The 23,071-nt window shown below is 35.2% G+C and overlaps 1 protein-coding gene across 2 annotated transcripts in view; it reads right to left on the bottom strand.

The window, feature by feature from the left end:
* Positions 1 to 23,071, bottom strand: part of Iqub (IQ motif and ubiquitin domain containing) — a 76,489-nt gene that overhangs the window by 26,129 nt on the left and 27,289 nt on the right. For both annotated transcript variants that reach the window (XM_078040294.1, XM_078040295.1), the window contains exons 7-8: positions 18,156 to 18,366; positions 6,012 to 6,187 (exon numbers count right to left, since the gene is read on the bottom strand). In XM_078040294.1, the coding sequence (XP_077896420.1) occupies positions 6,012 to 6,187; positions 18,156 to 18,366 (387 nt within the window). The remainder of the gene's footprint in view (positions 1 to 6,011; positions 6,188 to 18,155; positions 18,367 to 23,071) is intronic.

Below are 23,071 nucleotides of genomic sequence, written 5' to 3'. Positions count from 1 at the left end.
TACTTTCTACCAGTGATGTGAACAATACTTTTTTCTCTGCAGGTTGGTTACTTACTTCATTTGTAATAGTCCTTAAAATGTTTTTAGGAAATGCCTACTTTATCTACTTCACTATATTTTTTTTCAGTTGATGCTTTGATTTAATTCTATATTCTCTCCCTCCAAGTTTCTGGCCCTGTGGAATCTGGTACAACATAATCATATTTTGGGTCTTTCCAAATATGTTCTTTATACAAATACTTCTTACCCTTCAATTTTGAATTCAAACCCTACATTTTTTATAAAGAGTCATCTAATACTATGGTTTGAGCCAACAATGTATCTAAAATTCTTTTACACCTGTAGAAACACTCACACAAACATGGAGGGCCTCTATCTCACTCAGGCCAATAAAAGCTGGATCCATATTGTTCTATAATTGTTTTATGATTATTACTCCTGTTTCTCCCAAAAAAATATAAGAAATAAATTCTTCATCTAGTTCTATATATTTCTCAGGCCTAAATTATTTATTCATTCATTGGTTCAACAAATATTTACTGTGTTTACTAAATAGTACTATGTGAGTACTGTGAGTACTATAAGTACAATGAGTAAATAAAATACTGTCCTGATGTCAAGAACTCTCAAATCTTATGGGATGGAAAGTTAAGAAAATAAGTAATTAAAAGAAAGGGTGAGGGCTGGGGTTGTGGCTCAGAGGTAGAGTGCTCGCCTAGCATTCACGAGGCACTGGGTTTGATCCTCAGCACCACATAAAAATAAAATAGATGTTAAAAAAATAAAAGAAAGGGTGAATGGAGTAAAGACTACAGGTTAGTAGATAACTATGGATTGCTATAAAGCACTAGGCTGGTGAAAAGAAAACAGTATCTAAGAGGAAAACTGAAGAATAACTAGGAGTTAATAAAATAAAGAGAACTGAGTGATAAAACCAGAGTCCCAGATCTGAAGTTCCAGTTCCCTAGAGCTAATGGAGATAATATTAAAAAATCCATTTGGCAAAGATGTTTTTATTCTTGGGCATATTTCTGCCAACACTGATAGCTTGGTCTTTAAGAGTAAGCTTCTTTGATTTTAGGTCTTAAGGTGTTTTTCACTCTGTCGCAGAAAAATGTCAACTTTGCTTATTTCTCTTTCCTACTTCCTTTTTTCTTTGAATGCTTTGGCTATAATAAGAACTGTACAACAATCATGTTCTTAAATTGCTTCAGAAAATGAAGCGTAATAAATTCCATTTAGCTGCCAACAAATGAGACAGCACAGACTCTGGGACAGAGGAACAGAAGAACAGCAGGAAGACGCATTTCAGGGAAGGGAAGGTGGAAAGATAACAAAAACCTTGAGAGCAGCAGGCATCCACAAAAGAGAAGAAATGGCCACACTGTGAGAGTGGGCTTTTTCTTCCTCCTAAATTAATTCTCAAGTCCCTAAGGGCACAAAGCGAGCACAAGCTTAACCCCTCAAAAGCCACTGGGTGGTGATGAACCTTTCTTTTATACAGGAAAGGGGTTTTATTCATCCACAGAGACACCCCTGTTTCTTGCCATGTTCACAAAGAGCTGGATGCATTTTCCTGTCCCATTAGCTGCTGGGGACCTGGGTATGGAGAAAAAGCATTTAAATGACACAGCTGACATGAATTGCAGTTTCTTAAGCTTGTGGCTATAAGAAATGGTGTATGAATCCAAGAGAATCAAAGAAATAAATGGCCCCTACTCTAGGGAAAACCTCTTACAAAATTCAAATGATCTCTTGATGCAGAGTGGGTAGAGCATCCAAGATACATTAGAAACCAGCTCATGATTTTTCTTTCAAATTTTTTGACCTGAATTTCTTCACCTCTGTCAACCTATAGGCTTTTAATATCTGACAACCTGTGGAAGTCAATGTTTGATGTGTTAAAATTACAAATTATTTAATGCTTTGAAAAATATTTAGAGTAAATCACTTAGCAAGAATAAAAACTTATGGGGCTGGTGTTCTGGCTCAGTGGTAGAGCACTTGCCTAGCATGTGTGAGGCACTGGGTTCCATTCTCCGCTACATATAAATAAATAAAATAAAGGTCCATTGACAACTAAAAAAAAAAAAAACTTAAAAAAAATTGCAAACAGTATAGAAATCCATTATAATTTACTTGGTTGGATCAATTTAAAATCATATCATTCATTATTCAGAGAAATTCTATGTTCAGGATAAAAAGATAAAATATTATTTCAATGGACCACAAAGTATTTGGACTCAGTGAATTTAAACTAAAACCAATACAAAAAGTTTTATTTTCTGAAGTTATTTCCAAACTATAAGAAAGCAAATATTTCTGTTTCTGTTTAAGTGTCTGTATGTTATGATGCTAAAAAATGTATATCTGAATATTTGTAATATGTCTCTGATTGTTTGTTAGTTTTGACATCTTGTCTAGCTTCAAGTACTAATTTTAAGCTATTTTTTTCTTAACAATAAAAAAAAATCTCATAGAATAAGAAGTTACTTCAATCAACATTTTTTAAATCAACACCAACTCCACCTGAATATCAGAGACAACACAGGCATAGCATGGGGAAGGTGGACAGGAATCTTGTACAAGTATTTACAACAAAAACTTTATAAAATTTACCTTGTTTTTTAGATGTTCAGTATGGCAGCATATACAAAAAGATAAAACTTATTTTGCATTAGAGTAGCAACAGATTTTTAATTTACTACAACAGACTAAAAGTCATGGTCTGTATTTCCAAAGATTATGAGATTACACTGGGGATTATTCTCAAGTGTAAGTGTTCTATTATATGGTTTGTTTTTCTTACCCTTTGGTCAAAAATAGCTAAAATGTACACTGCCTCTAAATTTAACCTGGGAATTGAGATCAACTGGTTTTTCATCTTGGGTGTCTATAGGATTAGAACTCCAATTCTGAAATCTGTGACCCACAAGAAACCTTCCTTTGATTTCTTGTGGCTAACATTTACATCTTTCCCTCATTTTTCTGGCCTTTCTTCTCTGTGGTACCCTGCATCAGCCTTACATAAAATCCAGCTCACTTATCTGGTTCTTTCTCCTCTTCCAAAACAACAACAAAATAAATCAAAAACTTTCTATTTTCCCAGCACACAGCAATTCTTTATATGCTCAGGATTCTTTAGGACCTAAAATTCTATATCAAGAACTTATCAAATATTAAAAAAAAAAGGTCTTCCTTCCTCACAGGAATCTTTGTAAACAAAATTTCTCCATTTTATCTGCTTTTTAAATGAAATTTACATAAAGACCTCTTAACATGCTATACTTCATGAGAAAGGGTCAGGGTAATCAATTGGCTCTGAAGTCACTTTTTACATGTTGGGCTTTGACCCACTGATGAATTTTATATAATTTCAAAAAAGAGATGATGCTTTGGACATGGGGACTGGAATGTGAGACAGTCATCACATAAAGAGGAACAGGCATTATACAAGTATTTAGAACAGCAGAATTTCCAGTAGTTCATAGGAAATTGAAAGCAGCAATGATAACACACATGGAATATCTTGGAGATGGACCAGCCTCAAGTAAGAAAAGATAAGTGCCACCCATCTTCCTGTCCCCTAGCAATTAGAAGCCTCCAGCTCATGGAAACACCCATGTTGCCTGGATTCATGCCGTTCTCTCTGGTGAGATTAATGATCAGACACATCAGAATAGTTTCCAGAGCTGAAGCTTGGATGCAAGTAAAAGCAACCTACTACAGTAAGAAGTTTTGTTTGAAATATGACAATAAATATGAGTATTACAGTTTTCCCTACGGTAGAGTCTTCTTTCTCAGAATAAAGATATTCAAGAATTTTAAATGACAGAATCTACATAATTTCTTGATGATGTTTGAAATGTAAAATTGCACACCATTATATCTGTTCCTTAGTTCTCCTCCCTGCCATTCTCCACAAACATTTCTTGATACTGTGATAAGGAATGTACTAAGACATAAGGATATAGAGATGAAAGATATCTCCTGCCTTAAGAAGTGCAGAATCTAGGAAGAATTCAGACATTCAGTAAAGACAGCAAAACATGACCACTGCATACAAAGACAAAGGTGAGACAGAATCCCAGGACAGCTAATCCCAGTGCAGGCTAGTAGGAGAATCAGATCCTCCTTGGAAGAAGGGACATCTGAGCCTGTTTTATAGGGTGAGTAGTTGGCTACTACAGAAGAAGGGAAAGGATGTTTCATGTAGAGGCAGCCTCAGATGCAAAAGCATAATAAGGATACGTGGTCCTTCTGGGGACATGCAAGTAATTGAGCATGGCTGGGGCAGTGTTTGTGGTGACAGGGAAACAGTGGATGAGGGAGATACCACAGATCATGAGAAGAAGCACTGCTCTCTCAGGGCAATGGGGAAGGACAGGATCAGAGGTATGTTTAGTGAGGTCACTATGGCCCTGGTGTAGATGTTGGAGGAGGGAACTGAGAAGATTAGACTAGAGGCAATAGTCCAACTTGGAAACATAAAATAATCCAGGTGAGAATAAAATCCAGAGTCCACCAAATAAGTGTCAATTTTATGGACAAGAAAAGGCAAGGTCTATCTTGTGACATTCTCTCAGGGAAAATGGGGAGGCAGGAAACTGGAGCTGCTACCCCTCTCCTTTCCTGTTCCAGAAGGATCTGAAGGCATTCTGACAAGACTCACAATATCTGTGCTCCAAGTCTTTGCCTGTGTGGCCTACTTGTTACAGGCAAGGTTATCAGGATGCCACAACAGAGTTATTTCTCTGTACTTAATGATAGTGAGTCAGAAAGGAAAAAATGCAGAATTAAGGAGATATTAAAGTAATAGAAATAAAAGAGGTTTGTAGCTAGATGGGGAAGAAAGAACACCAACCAGGCAACTGTCTAAAGCAAATGAGTAGATGATGAAACATTCCTAAGAAAGGTTATACCAGTGCTACAGAATAGGATCTGTATGGAAGTGAGGAGGGTAAAAATGGTGAAATTATATGACTTAGGGTTGCTACTTCATTTTGAGGTGCACTCTTGAGGTATCCAAGGGACAACGCTAGTAGGAAGCTGCATAGATGATTTGAAAGCTCTTATGGGTTTGGCTTGGACCTGGAACTATAGCAAAAGCCAAAATAAACTGAGATCAAATAGTGTATAAGTAAAATAAGAAGATATCATTTAAAGTATACATATACATATATATATATATATATATACACACACACACACATATACACACACACATATATGTACATATATATATACACATAAACTATATAGATAAACTATATATAGAGATAAACTAATATATATATTAGTTTTTAAGATCAAATGTTCTCAAAAAATAAGAACCACAAAACTAGAATCACTACAGGCTAATCTCTTGGAGAAATTCATCCTTTTATTCTGGTTGGATTGGCTTTTAATTGTTTGGAAAGATCAGGTTTATAAAAGGAACTGTGTTACTATGGAAACAAGCTATTCAATATCAAACAGGCAGGTTGACCACAAAAGGGTAATTACTTTAGTTTTCCCCTTAACTGAATTTTTTCATGGTTTTCAATAATCATAAACCCTTTGGGTCAGTTGATGTTATAGTGAGCCCCAAGTAAGACACCAGACTTGAGTTATTTTCCCCAGGCTGCTTACTATCAGAGTACCCCAGACCCTGATGTTCTCTGATTTTCATACCATGCATTTCACCAGAGTGTGCAACTTATCTACTTCACACAGCCAGCCTAAATTTAAATGAACAGAGACACAAGGAAGGTGTCGCCATCTTTTCCTTCATGATCAAATCCCTTTAGTTAAGAACAAGTTCCTTTTGGGTTACTTATCATTTTTTATTCTTGGCTGTGACTAACATATACAGCTACATAAGAATTAAGTATATAGAACTTAAAGAAATAAGCCATCAAAATGCTAAACAAAATTCATGTAAATTCTTATGATTCTGTCCTTTTAGATCATGATTACACATTTTTAAACTCCAGATACATTCATATTGAAATAATAGTTTCTTCACTAACCTTATTCAAAAAAGCTTGTTTTTCTGATTCCTCTCTTTCCAAATAAGCAATGGATCTGTGTCTCCCAATGGAAGCAATTATCTGGGTCTCTTTATCCAAAAGTTCACACAAAGCAGCCTTCCTTTCAGCTCCAGTGAGACACTGGTTAATCCGAGAAAGTTCTTCTTGGTGCCAGACTAGAGGAAGAACATGAAAGACTCTTGAGTTGTTAAAATCCCATATCTTTACAAAGCAGTTTTTGACCATCACATCCTAACAAAGGGTATTTATTTTTGAATCGATTTAAACAAAATCATACATGAATAGAATCATTCACATCATACACCTGATGGGTGGAGGGGGAAAAATGTGCAGGACTAAATGGAATCAGAGAGACTTAAACAATAAAAGTAGAAGCAAACAAACAGAAGCCAAAGGAAATCAGCACAGATGATGTCCAATTATGCCTCCAAGTATGCATTCGCACTCGGTCAGCATCAAAAAAAATATGTAGCAGCCAGGAATGTGCACTGCTCCACTTCCCTTCAGGAGGTGGCTGTCAGGAGGAGTGGGGGAGCTGGGAGTTCCAGCACTTAGGATGTGCCACAGTGCTGGAGCAGAGGCTACATTCTGTCCACAAAGATGTCCATGACTGAGAACTCTGAGGGAGCCAGGGTCTGGCTGTGTCTGGTCAACAGTGGACTTTTTTGTTGACACATCAGAGTTGACCATTGGACGGGCTTAGATTTGCTTAGGCCTGTATCACGGAACCCCATCCATTTTCCTTCACTCAACTTCTACAAAGTGTCGGATTTCACAGTAATCTAAATATTCCCTATGCCTTCCCCTCCTCCCCTTTATCTCTCTCTTCTTACCCCATCTTGGTATCTGCTTCCCTGAGGATCTAAAATGACAGATTCATGTAGAATTGCTGACTTCAGTTATTGCCCTAATTCACTTACGTACCACTTTCCCTTTCTTCACAACATCCTAAATTACAGCAGCAAATGTTATAAAGTAATTGCATTTACTCTACTCGCATTATAAAAATATTTATAATATTTTAAAGCATTGTTTACTGTCAATAAAGATTGTCTATATGACATATATTCCAAGACCAAACCATAAAATGCAAAAGAATGATATTTTAATAAACTTATTTTTATCTAAAGAATAACATGGAATCCTCAATCAAAAACATAAAATGTAGATTGCTAGGTCCTACTTCAAAATTAAATCAGAATTTCTGATCTCAGATATATACAATTTAACAAATGTTCCATTCAATTTTTTTTCTTTTCTTTTTTGTTCGTTTTTTTTTTTTTTTTGGGGGGGGGGTGGGCGGTGGTAACCAAGGATTGAACCCAGAACAGCCTAACCACCCAAGTCATATCCCCAGACCTTTTCCTTCTTTTATCTATTTTGAGATGAGAACTCATCCAGTTGCTTAGGGTCTTGCTAAATTGCGGAGGTGGCTTTGAACTTGCAACCTTCCTGCCTTAGCCTCCCAAGTCACTGGGATTACAAGTGTGTGCCATCAAACCCAGCTCCATTCAATTTTCATACATACTAAATTTGGGAAAGAAAACTTTTTCATCCCACATTTCAAAAATATCAACTTAATTGCATTAACAGAGAATAGGGTTGGAGATAACCTTAGAAAATAAAATGTTCTGTCCTACATTTAAGAAACTAAACCCTGTTTCCATAAGAACAGAATTTCTGCTTTTCTTTCCACTTATCACCACCCAAAATCCCCAAATTTTTACCATTATGTTTAACGACTTCCTTTGTGAAGACCTCTTCTTGACATAAGATTATGTTCCCTTGTCTTGTATTAGATAGGATTCAATGAAATTTATGTTCCTTCCCACTGTAATTGCATTTACTCTACTCTAATTATAAATGTATTTATAATATTTTAAAACATTGTTTACTGTCAACAAAGATTATCATATGACATATATTCTAAAACCAAACCATAAAACACAAAAGAATGATACTTACTCATCAAGCTTCAGGGATACTTAAGAATATTGAATGTTCATGTAAATTTATATAACTAGAAAATGTATTTGCCTTCTATTAAAATTTCAGATTTACTTTAACACCAGCATCTCTGTGAAGTAGAAGATAAATACCAGAAGCCACAGTGCTGTTCTGGGTCCTTCTTTATAACCACTGCCTTTCATGATATCTAGTTTACTAGTTTTATCAGTATTTCTTTCTCCTCTCAAATTTCAACTTGAAATCATCCTGATCAGGTCAAGGTGTTGCCAGTCATGTTCTTTATAAAGACCTACTCTGTCCTTTATCAGGAATACATTATTCAAACACTGAACAGCTTGATCTGTCCAGCAAGAAGATCTATAAATTTAAAAGCTAAATTATGCTCAGCAAAAGGACTGTAAATTTAAGAGTCAAGTTATATTATGGAAGTCCAGGAAATATATGATTGATGAGTTTGATATTTTAAAGTAGTTTTATGACCAGAAGAACTTAAGAAATATGACAAAAACTGTATGGCAAAAGGCAGTTTATGAGTGAAAAGAAAAACTGTTTGCCAGTGGAAATAATAACCAAGAATATTTATCTTGTAGGATTATATAGATGTTCCCAAAAAGCAAATGAAAATTAAATGTTAGTAAGCCTCTTTTATTTCCCAGTGTAACATTAGAAACTTTTAGAACCTATAAAAAATGTAGGCCACTAGGTCATTATTTAAGCTATCCTGGAACCCTCAAATAGCAGCATACTACTCTCCCGCATACAGACTTACATCCTGGATAAATATGCAAGTAGACAGACACACTATAACTGTTATTTTCAAATACACCTAAATTATTGCCATTATATTTAATAGTAAACAATCCAACCAAGTTAATAATGGATCTTAATTCCAATAAAATTCTTCATTAGATGAATTAATAAATCTATAGGAAGAGATAGAACATCCCAATAGAAAAGTAGCATGTCTCAAGTACCTATAAGGAATATAAAAACACAGGACAGAAGCAGCTGAACAAAACAGATTTTGTATCTGATCTGACAGTTTCCTAAATTATACAGAGAAGACATATGAACACAAGAAAGTCTTCACCTTTCATAAAATATATGTTCCCTAGGGATAATAATAAAAACAAAAAAAAATTAAGATGTTGTATTAGTTTGCTAGAGCTGCTGTAACAAAGTACCACAAACTGCATGGTTTAAAGAATAGAAATTTATTTCCTTATAGTTCTGCAGGCTGTAAATCCAAGATTAAGTTGTTGGCAAAGTTGATTTCTTCTGAAGCCTCTCTTATGAGGGTCATTGTCTTCTAGTTTACTAGGTTGATATCTAGTTTACTAGTTTTATCAGGATATTTCTCTCTATATATGTCTGTGCCCTAATCTCCTCTTCTTATAAGAACACCAGTCATACTGGATTAAGGCCCACGCTAATGACCTCATATTTTTTTTCTTAATTACCTCTTTAAAAGAACTATCTCCAAATATAGCCACACTCTGAGGTAAAATAGGTTAGGACTTAAATTTATGAATTAAAGTGGGGGGATGTAGTCTCACATTATAGAACATGTCAATGCCCATAAATATTTTGAAGCAAAAGATATTAAGGGATTTAGTTCATTTGAAAGAACAAACTTATTCTGTTCTAAATGTACATTCTTAGACAAATTACCTAATCTCCAGTCTGAAGTTCAACTATAAAATTAACTGCTAATATTAGCATCTAATATCCATACTCATTCTAAATTTTCTAAAATTTAAATGTATAATTTCTAAGCAAGAGATAACAGAACATACAATATTTTATCCACCACTGGCATTCTATATGCATATGCATTTTAAAATTCTCCTCACAAATTATAAGCCTAAATGATCTGAAAAAAGTCAACATGTGCCTAACAAGATTTTTAAAACTAGAGAATATGGGCAGAAAGTTATGATTAGAGAAAATGGAGTAAAGGTGATATTTATGTGACACAGTAGCTAAGAATTATCAAGAATTCACAATAATCACAGATTCTTAGGTTCATGATGTAAAGAAATTCCAAGCAGGATGAAAATAAATAAGTGTAGGCAAATTAAGCACATAATAGTAAACAGATGACTATCTAGAAAAATAAATCTTTAAAAATAATGAGGGAGAAGCATTAAGCAAATAGCAAGATAACATATTTACACCTAATGATATCAATCATCACATTTAATGTAAACTGTCTAAATATCTCAATTAAAAGGCAGAGATCATCAGGTTGGGCTTAAAAAATAAGAACTATGCATATGTTGCCTACAATAAACACATATTAAATATAAAGAAGAGGCTAAAATAGCAAAATATAAAAAGATATACCATGCTAACATTAATCTGAAGAAAGCTCTAAAATGCATATTAATACTAGCCAAAGTATATTTCATAGCAAAAAAATATGAAAAGCAATAAGGAAAGTTATTTCATAATGTTAAACAGCTCAATTAATCAATAGGAGATAGCATTCTAAATGTTTATGCATCTAATAAGAGAGATTCAAAGTAAATGAAGCAAAATCTGATGGAACTACAAAAAAAAATAGAAAAATCCAATATTGTACCTTGCTATTATAGCCTGAGATGTTAGTATTCCTCTCTCAATAAATAAAGGAGAAATTGGTGAATATATAGAAGATTGTAACACAGCTGTCATCCAACCTGACCTGACATTTATCAATCACTTTACCCAACTATAGCCAAATGCAAACTCTTCTCAAATACAGACAGAACATTTTCTAATATAACCTATATTCTGATTGTGTGATTCTCAATAAATTTAGAAGAACTCTAACCATACAAAATTATATTGTCTCTTCACACAATGAAGTTAGAAATCAATGACAGAAAGATATCTAAAATTAAATAACTCATTTCTAAATAATCCATGAATCAAAGAAGAATCAAAAGGGTAATCAGAAAGTATTTTGAAATGAGAGAAAATTAAAACTCAACATATTGAAATTCACAAATGAAACTGGCACAGTAGTAGGGGAAATTTCATAATGCCAAATACCTATATTGAAAAAGAAAGGTCTCAGACCCTCAGCTTTCACCAGATGACTAGAAAAATAGGATAAATTTAAACAAAAGAAAATAGAATAAAAGAAATAATAACAAGGTAAATAATAAACAATGATGGAAGGTAACATAAAAGAGAAAATGAGTCTAATAGTAATAAAAATTATAAATCATTTGATTGATCAGAAAAACAAAGAAAAGACAAAATTACCAATAGTGGGATTTAGATGACATTACTACAGATCCCACAGGTTACAGGTATTAAAAGGATAATACTGAATAATGTTAACATTTTTATGGTAATAAATTCAACAACTTAGATAAAATTTTAAAATTCCTTGAAAGACAAACTATCAAAGCTCAACGAAGGATATACAGAACACAAATAGCACTGTATCTTCCAAGAAATTAAATGTACAATTTAAATTGTTTCCACAAAGGAAACTCCAGGCCAACATGACTTCACGGAATATTCACTGTGAGAAAATTGAAGGGTACAGCATTATCCTGATGAAAAAAAAAAAAGCAGGCAATAACATAAATGAAGCGAGGGGGAAACTACAGACCCTTGTAAATCTATAAGCAAAAATTCCAAACAAAACCCTAAGCAAATCAAACTTGACAATATATGAATATAATACTTCATAAGTAAGTGGAGTTTATCCTAGGAATGCAGTGTTGTTTTAACATTTGAAAATCAATCACTATGATTCACCATAACCATAGCTGAAAAAGAAAAAGACCATATGAATGTCTCAATAGATAAAGAAAAATCATTTGACAAAACCCATCACCCATTCCTCAAAAGCACTCTCAGAAGGGAACTTTCTCAGTCTGATAAAGGACACCAGTGAATATCTGCTTTAAGTGACACTTAGTGGTGAAGGACTGAATGTTTTCACCCTAAAATCAGCTTGGATGATTCAATATTGATAGGAAGCGAGTATTTCCTAAATTGAACTCTGGATTCATCTCAATCCCATACAAACTCCCAGCAAGCTTTCTAGCAAAAATTTAAAAACTGATTCTAAAATATACTTGGAATGCAGTAGATGTAGAATAGTGAAAACTTCTTTGACAAGAAAAACTCAAGGGATTAAAATTCCTGAATTTTAAGTTTCATAAAGCTATAGTAATCCAGACAGTATGGTGTTGGTGTTTAGACTAATGGAGCAAGATGGAGAATTTAGAAATAGACTCATAAATAGGTAGATAACCAACTTCCCACAAAGATGAAAAAAGCAATTCAGTGAGAAAATTATGTCTAAAATCAAATGTTATTAAAATAGTTTAATTTCCACATGCAAAAAATAGGTAAACTTGGAAATTCCAGGATTTAAAGGAAAGCAAAGATATGCTCTCGACCATTCCTATTCAACATTGTATTGAAAGTCCTTGTTAGCTGAATAAGGGAAGCTAAAAAAAGAAAGCATACATATTTGTCTTTATTAACAGATAACATAATTCCTAAGTGCCTATATGGAAAATATCAAAGATCCAAAAATTAAGTCCTGGAATTAAAAAGTGAATTTAGCCAAGTCTGAGGATACAAGGTCTACATACAGAGGTCAGTTGTGTTCCTTATACTAGAAATAGACAATTGGAATTTGAAATGTAAAAAAGACCACCGTTTAAGACAACACCAAAAAATGAAGCCATTGTGTGTAAATTTAACAAAATATGTGCAAGATCTGTATGTTGAAAATTTGAAGTCCTGGTGAAGAAGTCAATGAAGAATGAAGCAATGAAAAGATGTACCATGTTCACAGGTTGGAGACTCTATATTTTTAAGATGTCAGTTCTTCCTAGTTTTATCTATACAATCAACACAATTCCATTCAAACTCCCAGCAAGGTTTTTTGAAAATATCAAAAGGTGACTCCAAAATGGAAGTGGAAATGGAAAGTCAAAGAACTAGAATAGCCGGGCTGGGGATGTGGCTCAAGCGGTAGCGCACTTGCCTGGCATGCGCACAGTGCGGGTTTGATCCTCAGCACCACATACAAAGATGTTGTGTCTGCTGAAAACTAAAAAATAAATATTAAAAATTCTCTTTCTCTCTCTCTCTCTCTCTCTCTCTCTCTCTCTCTCTCTCTCTCTCTCTCTTATAAATAAATAAATAAATAAATAAACTAGAATAGCCTAAAGAAAACCAAAACATGAAGATTCATATTGTTCAATTTCAAGATTAACTAACTGTAAGATACAGAGTTAATGTTAAGTGTATGTGTGTGAGTGTGCACATGTGCACCATGTGCACGCATACACACAGAGAGAACAAAATAGAGTCAAGTAATAGATCCATACAAATGCAGTCAACTGATTTTTGACTGCTATGGTTTGAATATTTGTGTCCCTCTGGGGGGTGGGGAGTCACATTTTGAACTCCTTGTCCCCAAGGCAATGATATGAGGAGGTGGTGTGGGAAGCAGTTCTTGCACGTGATTTGAGCTACCTCCCTGGCTAGGTGTGAGGCGCCTAACCAAGCTGTGTCTGAGTCTTCCCCACCCTTCCCCAGGTGCAAGGGCTTGTCCGTGTGGGGGTGTGACTGACCACTGACCTGAAAACCAATCACTGACCCTGACCTTGGAATGCTGCCCCCCTCAACCTTCATTGGATGGAATTTTCCCTTGAATTTTTTGTTCCCCAATAAAAGCTCACTCCCTGGCGTTTTTCTCTCTCTCTTGCTGGCCTCTTGTGTAAACCTCACTACCACATCAGGTGGCTAGAGGCAGGAGCTGGGAGGAGCCATCTCTGAGCTGGGCAAGAAAAAGGTAAATTGAGAATCATGTCTCTTTAATTTGAACTCACTAGTTAATTTCTATGTTTTGAACCTCTATTATGAAGCTAGCGTGCAGGTCGCATGGCTGAAGGTGGGTCTTTTGAGAGGTGATCAGATCCTAATGCTGACAGCCTCATGATTAGGATAGTACCCTTATATATAGAACAGGCCCAAGCACTTTACCCCTCTACCACAGTGAGAACACAGCAAGAAAGCACCATGTATGAACCAAGAACAGGGCCCTCACCAGACAGCAAACTCTAAAAAATAGCTTTCTGTTGTTTATAAGCTACCCAACAGATAGTATTTTGTTACCACAGACTGACTGAATGGACTAAGATTTTGATGAAGATACAAAGGTGACTCAAGGGAGAAAAGACACTATTTTCAACAAATAATATGGGAACAATTGGATATTCAAAAACAAAACATTCAAAAAATTAAGCTCAATATCTCATGTCTCATATAAATTTAGTTTGAACTGGATTGTAAATTTAAAACATTAACCTACACAATTCCAGAATAAAACAAAGGAGAAAAGCTATGCAGCCTTAGGTTTAGAAAGTTTTTAGACACAAATACTAAATGCATGATCCACACAAGAAGAAATTAACAAATGGAACTGCAAGAAAGACTTTTGCTCTGAGATAGATACTGTTAAAAGAATGAAAAAATAAGCCAAATGAAAGAAATGCAAACCTGCCCTGGAGGTTGTGGAAAGGATATCTCCTTCTGTATGACTCGGCTTGATGCCTGTCCTCATCCCTAGCTGCTATTTCTCCTCTGTACTTGGGCTTGGGAGATGGATAATTGGGAAGGTGCAGGTCTTACTTGGATAGGTAGATTCCCACTCTGAAGACCTGAAAGATGGCTCAAGTTCATTCTTCTGAGGCTCTTCAGCTGAAGCCCTCCTCCTGTGACTCCCCTCCTCCTGTGACTCCCCTGGACTCAGACATATGCATCCGCCCTTCAGGTAGCCACTTATGGAGTATCCTGCTGTTCACTTCAAGCTTCTTCCTAACAAACTGCAAGAAATAGCTTTTCTCCAGTTGATTCTATTGAATGGTGAACCCAAGAGGACCTCAGATCACCTTGTTACTTACTCACTCTCTCTACTGTGTAGTGCCTTCTGACAAACACATGTCTCTATTAAAAAAAAAATCTTGGGAGTGCTATACATCTCAATGCAGCAACACTCTCCAGTATCCAAGGCATCTGTGGGCTCCTTCAGAGACCTCTAGTTTCCTACTTTAGAGAAAGACCCCAATCTACCCTCCTAGGCATGGAGTAGGCAGCAGTCTTTTGTATTCCTCAAACAAAGGGAACATATTCCAAAGCTCCCCTAGAGAACTCTCTTGAAACTCTTCTCACTTGACATGTAGTGAGAATAGCACAACCCTCTGCCCTCACCCCAAAGCACAGCCCACAATCGTGGCTCCCTCCAAAGAACCTCTTTAATAACCTCTTCAAATCCTCCCCCCTTTCCTTTTCAGGTCTTTGATCCTGCTGAATAATCTCTAGGACAAGGAATCGTTCTCATCTCACTTTTTTTGTAAATTATTTCTGAGGAAGAGGGTTGTCTCACATGACAAATATCCTGATCTCATCTACTGGACCCTCTGTGGAAAATGAGGCAGAGTAGTAGTACTGCACACCCTCCAGGAAGGACACAATGAGAAAGACAGAGTGGTGAATGCTGGAGAGGACAACGGACCAATTAAAATTTTCATAATCTCCTCTAAGGAGTATAAACTAGTACAATCTTTGTAAAATCATCTAGCAGGATCCACTAAAGCTGAATATAAGCCTATGCCACGAATGAGAAGTTCTACTCCTAGAAATCCACATCCAAGAGAAATGTACACATATCTTTACCTAAAGACATTTGTGCACCACTACTTGTACTGGACAAAACTGGGGTGGAAAGACAAATCCACAGTACAATTAATATATCAGTTGTGGTGCATTCATGGAATGGCATACTCTATAGAAATGAGAATGAACAAACTCACAAATAACAAGGAAAAATCTCATGATAGAGTACTGGATTTTAAAAGCCAGATAGAAAATATTCCTTATAAATAATTCCACTTTTATAAAAATTTAAAAATTTTTAATCAACCCCAATTATTTCAGACTTTTGTTGAAATACAGGATACCTAGGTACTTTTGTAGCACCTGTTTTCTTCCTCTATTTGTCCCTCATGACAATTCAGAGTAGTGAAGGAAGTTACCCTCAACATATTGCTATAAGAAAAAAAAGACATAAAAATCAAATGTTGGCTAGAAATGGTCTTGTTTCAATACATCTCAGTCACATTTATTTCCTTAACTTGACTTCATTTTGTTTTGACTATAGGAAGACAGCTTGTCTTGAGGAAAAGTGGTTTTCTATTATGAATTTAAACTATATAACTGTCTCTATGAGCCACAAGAGGGCAGCAGTTTCAAGGACCAGAGTTAGGAATATGGAATGAAGAAAACTATATTTAATAGAAGAGCTTGTGAAACAAATTTTAACTTATTATTCCAAGTGTTTTAATTTATAATTTTAGAATTGAAGGAAAGTGAGATATGTCTTTCATGTAAAAAAATCTTGTTTAACTTTTGTTTTTCTTAATACAAATCGTGTAGATTTATGTGACATATGTGTTCTATTTTGATATACAAGTTTTGAATAAAATTATTTACCATAAAATAACAATTCACATATACATATAGACCCTGGCACTTTTTAAGTACTTTCATACATATAATGTTTTATATTTTTTACTTTACAAAGCCTTCTGAAATAGATGTGCCAGAAACTATGGTGTCCTTTTTATAGATAAAGGAGCTAAGGCTTAGAAGTGAGTAACTTGTTCCAGTTAACACTAATAATAATTGGAAAAGGCAGAACTTCATTCAACATGTTTTTCAGTATTTTTCAGAGTTGTTTGTCATTGCACCCAACCAAGCCTAGTTTAAAACTCTAAACAGAGGTATAGACACACACACACACACACACACACACACACACACACACACACACATATAATAGAATATTACTCAGCTATAAAGAACAATGAAATTATGGAATCTGCCAATAAATGGATGAAACTGGAGTGTATCAAGTGAAATAAGCCAATCCCCAAAACTAAGGTCAAATGTTCTCTCTAATATGCGGAAGCTAATCCAACATAAGGGCAATGGGAGAGAGAAAAGGGAACAAAGGAGAGGGAATTTCATCAAAACAGAGGAAATATTAGTAGATTAGACCAAGGGGACTGAAGGGATGAAGGAGGGATGGGTAAAGGAAGAAGAGTGCAATGAAATCTGACTGCACTTTCATATGTACATACATGAATAAAGCACCGTGCATCCCAACATCAAGTTCAGACGTAAGACACTGACTTAAAAAAAAAAAAAAACATAAATTGCAGAAATATCAGTAGAGTAAAGGGAGGAGAGTGAGTAGAGGGAGGACGGGGGAAGTGCTGGGGACTGAATAGAAGCAAATTATATTCCCTGCTTTTGTGATTATGTCAAAATGTATCCTCTAGTGTAATAAATAACTAAAAAGAATCAGTCAATAAATAAATGTTAAAAGATGTATTGTTATGAATTGTTATTATATAAATGAAAAGGGTAGGGTGAGGATTACGAGATGACAAATAGTATATCCAAGTTACATTGTCAGTCACAAAACCCTTGAGTAGTTGACATTTGTCCTGAGATTGGAGGATAGGCCATTGGGAAAGGGCTTCAAGAAAGGCAGAGGTGTGTCTTGAGATTGGAGGATAGGCCATTGGGAAAGGGCTTCAAGAAAGGCAGAGGTGTGTCTGTCACCCTTTTTCAAGTAACTGAAGCTTTTCATTTACCAGTGACTAACACACATACTGTAGAAGAAATAGGATATAAATCATCCACTATTATTATTATTGGGGGGGATAAAAGGTATCATTGAGCACCTTCTCTAAAGAGCACAGTCACAGGATGCTGGATTGGGGGATTTAAACAGCTCACCTCTGAGTTCACAAACTGCCCAAAGCATCAGAAAACCAGGTGAGACAGTGCTTTCCCTCTCTCTCACGTGAATATGGATCAAATGACCCAATATACCTAAACTATATAGTTGACACAAAATATGCACATTTGTTATCATAAAAGCATTTTTAATATTGTTTCAGCCTTAATTTCTGTCCCAAATGTAAGATAGTATTCATCTAACTTCAGATCAGATTCCCAAGACTTCTCCCTAACATGCCTTTCTTTTGTCTTCAGTAAAACTGTTTACCTATTAATGAAAAATTTCTAAGTTAATATTTTATTTAAAACCTATGTCAAACTTACAGTTTAGTGCGTTATAAAGAAGTTCAAAGTCTTCATTTGCTTTGGGATTATGCCTCCGGTGATAGTCCAATTGTGTCCATTCTTCTTTTTCTTTTATTTTCTGTAGTTCTTCTTGGGCTTCCCACTCCAACCTCAACTTTTTCTGTTCTTTTAGTTCCTTTACAAAGACTTTAGCATGCCATTGCCTGTAGCGAGTCTGTATTACTATCGCCTGTATTTAAATTAAAAGGAAATAAAGTGCCTACCATCAACTTTTTGATCAGACAATAAAGAAAGGCAACAATGATTATTTCAATACCAATTCAGCAATAAAACAGTGCTGAGTGTGATTTTAGCTCAGTGTTAGATATTCTTACATATACGAACATAGAAGCCACAGATAATACATGTCACTGCTATTTGTCTTGTAATCTAGCAAATACACCTTCACAGAGGTTGTTAGTATAATGCTTAAGAGCACAGACTCTGGAGTTAGACTTAATTTGAAATTCCTCTCTGCTACTTAGTAACTAGATTTATTTGGGGCAAGTTTCTTGCCATCTCTTTACTTTAGGACTCTCATAAACAGTGATAACAGTATGCTTAGAAAGTGCTTAGCCTCCCAGACATGGTAGTGCATGCTTGTAATCCCAGATGCTTGGGAGGCTGATGCAGGAGGATTGCAAATTCAAAGCCAGGCTCAGCAACTTAGGCACTGTCTCAAAAAAAAAAAATTAAAAGGGCTTGGGATGTGGCAAAAAAAATTAAAAGGGCTAGGGATGTAGCTTGGTGGTTAAGTGCCCCTGAGTTGAATCCCTAGTGCAAAAAAGAAAGAAACAGCTTAGCCCAAGTTTGGTACATCACATTACAAATCCTCAATTTATACTATAATTTTTATGAATTTTTTGTTATTTCTAGCTCATCTTAATTTCCATAAGCTAAGGCACATATTTAAAACAAAACTATATTTCCTAAACACATACAGGTATATGTGGAAACCAGCAAGGATTAGATAAAAGAGAGACATAAAGAAGAATTAAATTATATGAAATGGAAACTTATTTGGCAGTATTTCATAGTATTAACCCCTCAAAACTTCATGATATAACAGAGTTTTATAACTTTATTTATAAACTCAAATAAAATGTGGGGAGTTTGCAACAAAATTGAGGACAAAACATGCTGGCACATTTCTTTCCCGCTTCCTAATGTCTGATAATTACAGAAAAATGTGTAAAGCAGAAATCAATAAAGTCAAGGATCATACTGAATGGGTCACCCGAGGGAATAGAAATTTTAAAGAATCCCCTCAAGCAAAGAGACAGATGGAACATGCTAAAGAAGGAATCTATAGCCTAGTGGTGCACAGGAGAGACAAGCTAGAAGTCAGACAAGTGGCCCTGGAACTGCTTCATGCCCCAAACTGGCAGATTATCTGAGCAGAAGGGCAGCCAACCCAGTACCTGCCTGAAAAATGCAAATGGGACATGCTCCTATTAAACAATTTAGGTAAACAGCAACAGAAATATGTACCCCTAGGCAAGAGTGGTTAGTGTGCCCAAAAGCTGGTGAGACTGAGGATGTATCGAAACGCCCTATCCAGAAAAATAGCTCCATCCCGGAATCAAGCCTTATACTGTAAAACCACTGGGATTAGAAAGTGGTAAACATGCTGTTAGCACATTGCAAATTAAGTTCCACGTTTCCAATTCTGTGAATATTTAAGTGAAATTAACAAAGGTGAATTAAAATAGGTTGGAAATCATAACCTAGAACACTTATTTTATTATATTAATTAATATTATTACATATGAGTACTATAATTATATTATTATCTAATTATGTATTATATACTATATTTAAGTTTTTATAGGTATTACACATCTAGGATGATAGAACAAAATGAGTTAAAATTTTCAAATCTTCTGAGAGTAGATACCCCAGTCTAACCAAGCATTTGAGAAGAGCCAACAAAATAAAAAGCCCCTCACCCAAAAGAACAATTTATTCTTGCTTGAAACAGAATTAGTAGAAGAGTAATTCTCAAAGAGTAGTGGGAAGACCAGCAGTATGGGCATTATCTAGAAAAGTATCAGCACCCTCCCCCAGCCCCTTGCCCAGCAGATCACAACTCTCCAGGGGATGTGGAAGCTGAAGTTTTAGAACCATTTTATTAAAGTAAAATAAAACAGAAAACAAGACTAGAGGTAGTTAGTGTTTTCAGTGTAAAAGTCCATCAGTATAAAACAAGATTAAAAACAAAAACCAAAAAAGGACTGTGGAAAAATCTTGAAAATTAAAAAAAAAGAAACAATAAAATATGTGTCAGTTTGGGTGGTTATTAAATTTTTAAAATTTATTAAAGACACCAAAACAAGATTTGTTTAAATAACAGGAATTTTCCCCTCTCATATGTTCTTCTGCTCACTGGCGAGCAGTTTAGGGTTGGTAGGAAAGCTCTGCCACAGCAGTTAACAAATTGCTTCCTACTTGTATGTCTCACTTGGCTGATCCACTTATCATCATCTTCCAGCCAGTAAGTAGTGGGAAAGGAACAAAGAACACTTCAAGAGTAACTCCTGGAAGTGCCTCACATCACTGCCCTGCAGACCCTGTTGTCTAGACTTTAGCTACATGCCCCCCCCCCCCCGATTTACAAGGGAGCTTGGAAATGTCATCTTCTCTGGACAGCCATGTGCCCAGTTAAAGCTTCAGTACATGGGAGAAGGGAAGAAAGAATATTGGCAGAGATTTGTTATAATCTGATCTGCAGAATGTAGAGACTGAGAAGGAATTAATAAGCAGAAACTTAGGTGAGAAAATCTTTTAGCATTCAGAAGGAAAGGTCACAAAAGTTAGAAAGCAATGAAGAGAAAATCAGAAACATGAAAGATAAATCCAGTCATTCCAAAACATGTCGGATACAAGTTACAGACGGAATGAAGAAATTTGATTACAGAAATTACTCAAAATAAAATAGAAGAACATTTCCCAAAGCAAGACATGAGTTCTCAGAAAGGGTCCATTACAAAGTTTCAAAGGCAGCATGATAACATTACAAAATACTAAGGATAAAGTGAAAATCCTAAAAGCTCATAGAAAGAGGAAACAAAGAAATTAGAATCAGATCAATATCTAACTGTCAAATACGGCTTCAAAAGTTACAAAGGAAAATAATTCTGAAAATAAACTTGAATCTAACCTTTCAAACCCACTCAAATTAAAACCCACATATGAGGTTCATTCAATAAGGACTTTCATGGTTCACTCCCTATGCATAGTCTCTGAAGGAATTACTCGAGAGTGTGTTCCAGCAAGAATAATAAATTCAAGCAAGAAAATTAAAGCAGGGTAAAGAGGCTTCAAAAAGACTTATGAAGCTAAATATATTTATTCAGAAAAATAAATATATGTATTAAAGCAAATATTTAAAATAACAATCTAGAATTATAATTATATTGTAAATTATCTTTACTTATAAGTCTAAATCCTCACTGTATAGGAGGAATAGGGGAGGAAAGAAAAAGAAAGGAAGAAAATAAATGCATATTAAGGTTCTGTTCACAGAAAGGAAATACAGTGGGATTATCATGCATTTGGCATAAAAACAAAATAGGCATATTTGACAATTTTTTAGTAACTAGTAGAAAATGCATATTAACTTGTAAATTACCTACTCTAAATTTTGAAAAAATAAAAACATGAAAAAGCTGATCAAGCCAACAAAAAAGAATAAACAAACAAAAATGATTAGTAAATTAACAAGATGAGATGGCAGAAATGAAAACAAAAATATCAACCACACATAATATAATCTTGCTTAAAACAATAACTATTAAGCATTGAATTCTAAAACCTCTTTAAAAAATAAAATAAACATGACCCAAGTGGAAAGGAAATCAATGAGAATAAAAGGACTTATTAAATGGAAATTGACTCCTCGTATAGCCTTTTAACAGTTCACGGCCCACTCCTCACTTTGACCTCCCACAAAATCTCCAACCCATCTTCCAAGATCCTCTGGGGCCAATGTATGTGGGTCTTGATGCCATCCCTCTTGGCAGGCATTTAGATTGTAACTGCTCTAGTAAGCCAAGTTACACACTCCATTTGCTTTACAACTTCAACAAAGTCAACTGATATTTACTCTTCTCTTTTCTCTTATATTCTTTTCTATATATAGGTATTTTTCCCTTTAATATCATTTTATTGGCATTTGGAAAGTAGTACAAAAAGAGCTACTTCTCTACCTAATATCCTATGTCCTCTATTTCCTCCAAAGAAGATCTCAGCTTTCTGGAGGAACAATATATTAATTAATAAATGCACTTAGCATTTACTCCTTTGGGAGGGACGGACATCACAGGACATGGCTCAGGCCAATGACATGAAAGCACATGTCACTGGGTAAGGTTTTCAGGAGGAGGGCTCATGGGTCATGCTCCCTCGACTTCCCTCTTGTTCCTACACAGAATGCAGATGTGATGAGAAGAGTCAACCATTTTGTCACTATACAGTAATACTCTATGCATGGTGAGATTGTAAAAGAGTGGGAAGATAATTGGAGTGCAGGTTCCTGAGGATACAGTAAATTACCATCCAAAACCAGAACAAAAAAAAAAAGTAAAAATTAGTTTGGACTGAGAAACGAAAAAAAAACACATCACTGTAATAAGTGACACTAATCAAGACAGCCACAAAGCTAACAGGAAACAATATTTCTCCCAAGGATGCTCTGCAGCTATAAAATGTCATAGCAATCCCTCTTTCTTTGAGTAACTATTTTCTTACTCACTGACAGACTTTCTCCTCTCAAATCATAAACTCAAAGAAACTTTATTGCTTGAAATTAGATTAGTAAGAACAAAGCATCCCAGTGTTGTCGAAAAGGCTCTAAATCACCTTGACAGGGAAAGGCAGCCTTGATTTTCAACCAC

This window comes from Ictidomys tridecemlineatus, chromosome 2 (assembly GCF_052094955.1).
Source record: "Ictidomys tridecemlineatus isolate mIctTri1 chromosome 2, mIctTri1.hap1, whole genome shotgun sequence".
NCBI lineage: Eukaryota > Metazoa > Chordata > Mammalia > Rodentia > Sciuridae > Ictidomys > Ictidomys tridecemlineatus.
The sequence above is the reverse complement of the archived record's forward strand: the minus strand, read 5'-3'. Positions and strand labels throughout refer to the sequence as shown.